At 46.3% G+C, this 6,043-nt stretch overlaps 1 protein-coding gene across 1 annotated transcript; it reads right to left on the bottom strand.

Moving 5' to 3' along the window:
- Nucleotides 1–1,761: 1,761 nt before the first annotated feature.
- LOC121567042 (suppressor of cytokine signaling 5-like) lies at nucleotides 1,762–5,513 on the bottom strand. Its single transcript, XM_041876982.1, has 2 exons — nucleotides 5,431–5,513; nucleotides 1,762–3,763 (listed from the first exon to the last, which is right to left on the bottom strand). The coding sequence occupies exon 2, from the start codon at nucleotides 3,607–3,609 to the stop codon at nucleotides 1,951–1,953; it is 1,659 nt and encodes a 552-aa protein (XP_041732916.1). The 5' UTR covers nucleotides 3,610–3,763; nucleotides 5,431–5,513; the 3' UTR covers nucleotides 1,762–1,950.
- Nucleotides 5,514–6,043: the final 530 nt, after the last annotated feature.

The following is a 6,043-nucleotide window of genomic DNA, read 5'->3' on the forward strand; positions in this document are numbered from 1 at the left end:
AAGTTTATTGTGAGTAAAGAAAAATGTGTGAATGTGCATCGTAATTGAATTAACATAGTATCCACAGAGTTTAAGACAAGTGTAAGACATAGGTCATATACCGCAAATAATAAATAGATAAAACAGGTAGCTAGGTATACAGTGAATGCAGTAGGTAGGTACAGTGAGGGAAAAAAGTATTTGATCCCCTGCTGATTTTGTACATTTGCCCACTGACAAAAAAATGATCAGTCTATAATTTTAATGGTAGGTTTATTTGAACAGTGAGAGACAGAATAAAAACAAAAAAAATCCAGAAAAACCCATGTCAAAAATGTTATGTTTGTGGTCCTCTGTAGCTCAGCTGGTAGAGCACGGCGCTTGTAACGCCAAGGTAGTGGGTTCGATCCCCGGGACCACCCATACACAAAAATGTATGCACGCATGACTGTAAGTCGCTTTGGATAAAAGCGTCTGCTAAATGGCATATTATTATTATTATTATTATAAATTGATTTGCATTTTAATGAGGGAAATAAGGGAGTGATCCTAATCTCAGTTTGTTACCTGTATAAAAGACACCTGTCCACAGAAGCAATCAATCAGATTCCAAACTCTCCACCATGGCCAAGACCAAAGAGCTCTCCAAGGATGTCAGGGACAAGATTGTAGACCTACACAAGGCTGGAATGGGCTACAAGACCATCGCCAAGCAGCTTGGTGAGAAGGTGACAACAGTTGGTGCGATTATTCGCAAATGGAAGAAACACAAAATAACTGTCAATCTCCCTCGGCCTGGGGCTCCATGCAAGATCTCACCTCGTGGAGTTGCAATGATCATGAGAACGGTGAGGAATCAGTCCAGAACTACACGGGAGGATCTTGTCAATGATCTCAAGGCAGCTGGGACCACAGTCACCAAGAAAACAATTGGTAACACACTACGCCGTGAAGGACTGAAATCCTGCAGCGCCCGCAAGGTCCCCCTGCTCAAGAAAGCACATATACATGCCCGTCTGAAGTTTGCCAATGAACATCTGAATGATTCAGAGGAGAACTGGGTGAAAGTGTTGTGGTCAGATGAGACCAAAATGGAGCTCTTTGGCATCAACTCAATTCGCCGTGTTTGGAGGAGGAGGAATGCTGCCTATGACCCCAAGAACACCATCCCCACTGTCAAACATGGAGGTGGAAGCATTATGCTTTGGGGGTGTTTTTCTGCTAAGGGGACAGGACAACTTCACCGCATCAAAGGGACGATGGACGGGGCCATGTACCGTCAAATCTTGGGTGAGAACCTCATTGAAAATGGGTTGTGGATGGGTATTCCAGCATGACAATGACCCTAAACACACGGCCAAGGCAACAAAGGAGTGGCTCAAGAAGAAGCACATTAAGGTCCTGGAGTGGCCTAGCCAGTCTCCAGACCTTAATCCCATAGAAAATATGTGGAGGGAGCTGAAGGTTCAAGTTGCCAAACGTCAGCCTCGAAACCTTAATGACTTGGAGAAGATCTGCAAAGAGGAGTGGGACAAAATCCCTCCTGAGATGTGTGCAAACCTGGAGGCCAACTACAAGAAACGTCTGGCCTCTGTGATTGCCAACAAGGGTTTTGCCACCAAGTACTAAGTCATGTTTTGCAGAGGGGTCAAATACTTATTTCCCTCATTAAAATGCAAATCAATCTATAACATTTTTGACATGCGTTTTTCTGGATTTTTTTGTTGTTATTCTGTCTCTCACTGTTCAAATAAGCCTACCATTAAAATTATAGACTGATCATTTCTTTGTCAGTGGGCAAACGTACAAAATCAGCAGGGGATCAAATACTTTTTCCCTTCACTGTATATGTTAATAAAGACAAATGGAAGAAAATGGAATGAGTCAACTGGTTGTCCACTGAGTGAGGCCTGCCTCCATAGTGTTAAGTTAGTAGCCTAGTTGTGGTACACTTCCACCAGAAGGTCTTTGTTATTCCCACCAGGTGTCCATCCTCCGTACCCTCACCCTCTGCTTGTAATGGTACTCCTTCAGGTGTTTCTTCAGGGTGTAGGGGATGGGCAGCACGTTGATGCCGTCGTAGGTGGTGCGGCTGCTGATCACCGCCCTGCACACGTGCTGCAGGCTGAAGGGCTGGGTGCGGTGAATGGGGTTGGACAGCAGAGGCTCGAAGAACATGCAGGAGTTGGGGTCCTTGTAGTGCTCCAGCAGGCCTGTGACGGTGGGCGCGTGGAACACACTGGGGTCGTGCACGTCGAAGCTGAAGTTGTGGTTCCACTGCTCGATGCGGGCGTGCAGCGAGCGGCCGTAGCGGCGGAAGCTGACGGAGAAGAGGTAGTCTTCCTGGGCTGAGTCGCGGAGGAGGAAGGTGCCCTCTGGCTTGCCCTCCAGCAGAGTCTCGGCCTCATAGCGGTCCATCACACCCCAGTAGCAGGGTAGGTTAGTGATCTGCAGCAGGTCAGGCACCAGACAGTGGATGTAGTCGATCTGGGTGTGGATTCGATAGCCATCCTGAGTAGGGGGACCCTCAGCCTGGGGGACAACAATTCTGGTTGGCTGGAGGCTGGCTGTGACCTCAGGGTCAACCACGGGGTCAGGCACAGAAGCAGCCTCACAGACAGGGACCAAGGCAGATGCTGAGGCAGAAGAGGCGGCGGCCACGGCCACCACCTCATCCAGAGTGTCCAGACAGCTCTGCAGCAGGAGCTGGTGCTGCTGTTGCCTCTGGAGAAGCAGCTGCTGTTGCTGGTGAATGGTAGCCCTGTCGTCCCCTGCCAGCTCATTCATACCATGGGCCAGTTTGGGCCCCAGCTTGTACAGAGGGTTGATCTGGGCCGTCACCTCAAACGTGTGGATCTCTGCGTTGGGCGGCGGCTCCACGCCTTGCTCGATGCTGATGCGCCTGCGCTCTCGCAACCGGTCATCCACATCCTCCACCACGGCGGCCATGTTTGAGGCAGAGGCACTAGTGCTGACCACCAAGGTATCCACTACGGGAGGTGTGGAGATGGGGGCTGTGTGCTGCTTGATGAGGTACCACTTCTGAGCCAGCTCGGTGCCTGCAGCGAAGGGACAGTCATCCAGCATGAGTTCAGTAAGGTGGATCTTGCGGCGCGAGGAGGAGGCAGCAGCCCCGGCAGCAGCAGCTTGTGGCATAAAGACCTGCTGAGTGGAACTGGACGATGATGGAGTGTTGGTCTTTATGGGGAAACATTGCCCCATGGCATCCTGGATCTTTTGGCGGAGTGTGCGACTGCCACCTGTCCCCCTGCCCTCAGCCTCACTGGCTGGTGGCTCAGCTGTCCCCTGTGCCAGCCTGGCTGTCCCCCTGTCCTGACTGAGTGAAGTGACCCCCTCCAGGCCCTGCCATCTCCTGCCCTCCTTCAGGGGAGAGGAGGAGCAGCGGTCCCTGGGCTCCAGACCACTCAGCAGGTCCCCATACTCAAAGCCATCGCTGACAGGCCGCTCCGCAGCTTGCTCATGGGACGTCTGGCCTTTCTTCTTTCCTCTTCCTCCTTTTTGCCCCCCGCCGGCATCTCTTCTCTCCTCAGACCGGCTCTGTCTCACCTTGGGACGGGCGCCCCGCTCCCTGTCTTTCCCACGATTACCTGACTCCTTCGGTTGAGACATGACAGGTTAATTATGGGCTGGAATAATGGTAGTTGCAGTCGGGGTCAGCTGCAGGGAAAAGGTGACTGGTGGTTTGTGGCTGTAGTCAGTTCTCAGCAGCAAGCCCTCCCATTCAGAATCTTTCCAAAGGCTGTCAATAACATGTCCCATGGGGCTACAAGAGAAACAAAAAACAGAGTTTCTCTTAGCTGCAGCAATTAGAGACAAACAATTATATACATTAAATATGACTAAGGCCTATATGCAAGATTTTTTTTAAGCATCGCAGAAAAAAATACACATTATATAGAGGATAACAAACCATAAGACAAGGTTATACAACACCATTTTTTAATCACCCTAGACTTGTCAACTGATCTCTACAAGAATAAGGGGATGTAAAAATCAATAAACAAAATTCATAAAATATGATGTCAACTATTTTCAAACATTGAAAAAGTATTTTTGCTGCAACCTGACAGCAAAGACTATCTGTTGGTAGTGTCAATAAACTATATTCATTGTCAATAACCCATCTAGTAGATCAGGGGTTCTCTAAGTGGGGTCCGGGGACCCCTGTGGTTCCTGCAGGGGGTCCACGGCCAGATCTCAAATGACTATTACTCACAGATTAAATACATTTTGGCCAAGGGATCAGTGGAATAAATTTAGAGGGTGTAATATTTTTTGCTTTGTAATTTCAGAAAATTGCTTTAATATATCTACACTAATAGTGGAATGATAGTTTCACAATATTTTTCCCCAAATAATGTATTTGGTACACACAAAATTGCATTCTAATGGTGCAGCCTCCTTATTGGTCAACCAAAGACTGACAGTCTCTTGCTGTCAAATTGACTGGGGCCAGCAAAGGGTAAGCATCAAACTCAGCCCCAGCCAATTTGACAATAAGAGATTTGCTGGCTCCAGTCAATTTAACAAGAGATGGGCCATCTTTTGTTGACCAATATGAAGGCTGCACCATTAGAATGCTATTGTGTGTGTGGACAATAAAAAAAATTTGAAAAAAAATTGTGTAACACCATCATTCCACTATTACTGTAGATATAGTATAAGGTCATTTCCTGGAATTACAATGCAAAATGTTTACATATAGCTCCTTTAATCTACAATTTATGTTCTTAACACTGGGTAACATGGGCCTGGGAGGCTCACAGGGATATTGGTATCCACAGTACTCTCACCATTTATAAAAATGTTCAACTCAACACTTCTTGTGTTCCCCTTAAAATGTAAAACTCATTATATGCTACTTTTCTCACTCGAGTTGTGTTCTGATTATGTGGGGGTTCCTGATGAATTTGCTATCACAAAAGGGGTCCCTGGCTCCAAAAAGTTGGAGAACCCCAGTAGATAACGGACTTACTCTCTTCCTTGATGACGCAAGCGTTATTTTATAGCTGGATACGATTGAGGCGGTGACCCTGGCTAGCCAGTTAATGTTAGCTAGTTAACGTTAAATGGCTATGTAGCATTAGCCTAACATCTTCTGAAACATCTCAGGCATCACTCTTTTCTTTAGCAAGATGCGTTTGCTTACTCAAACCTCAAACAATATCGAACATTTGTTTCATAACAAAATCACTTTGATAATGTGCTAAAGACCAACTAACATGTGGTAAAAACGAACTAAAATAGTTAATGATAACAACGGAAGCAAGTCTGCTAGTTGAGCTAACGCAGAAGGCAACATCCAGGGGGAAAAAAGGTTGTCACTCACAAATATTCGACAGGAATGTTCGTGAAGGTTCTCCTTATTTGCCCGTACTGTTATACTGTAATGCAAATGTGATATCATTTTGATCAGATCAATTTACTTACCTAAAAAAAAACAGTATTCGTTCTTGCTCTCTCCAAAAGCTAGCTAGTAAAACCAGGAAAAGGAGATGTTCACAACCCGGAAGTAAAACTATTTTTCAAGATAAAAGCCCACACAGTAACTCAACGTAATCAATAAAACCGGACATTTCAAAGCAAACGTACTGAAAATGGATCAGTGTATGATCCAGACGAAATGTCTGAATGTACAGGCAGTTGATATATTGTAGTTTGTAAATATTGATTGAGTGAGTCTCCTGATGTTGACTGACTAGGCATGTAGTGAACTGGAATGGAATGTACTGACGGCACCAATACATGTAAAACATCATACACACTTGCAGTGGCGGCTCCTGAAAAAATTCTCAGGGGGGGCAATTTTTCTGATGATTTAGGTGACCTACACACATTTAAAAAAAGATATGTCCAGCAACAACATGAAGACAGGGGCAGCATATAAGTCAATACCAGAAGCATTTATTGACTGATCTCAAAAGTGTTGGCTTACCAGGGTTGGTGGAGCCCTCAGTTTCATCTTTGCCTCGCAAAGCTAACTCAAACACTCCGCAAAACTTCACACACTGGATTAGCCGGCTGAGGATGTGGCGGTTCTTGC

The sequence above is a fragment of the Coregonus clupeaformis genome, chromosome 5 (assembly GCF_020615455.1).
Source record: "Coregonus clupeaformis isolate EN_2021a chromosome 5, ASM2061545v1, whole genome shotgun sequence".
NCBI classification, from domain to species: domain Eukaryota; kingdom Metazoa; phylum Chordata; class Actinopteri; order Salmoniformes; family Salmonidae; genus Coregonus; species Coregonus clupeaformis.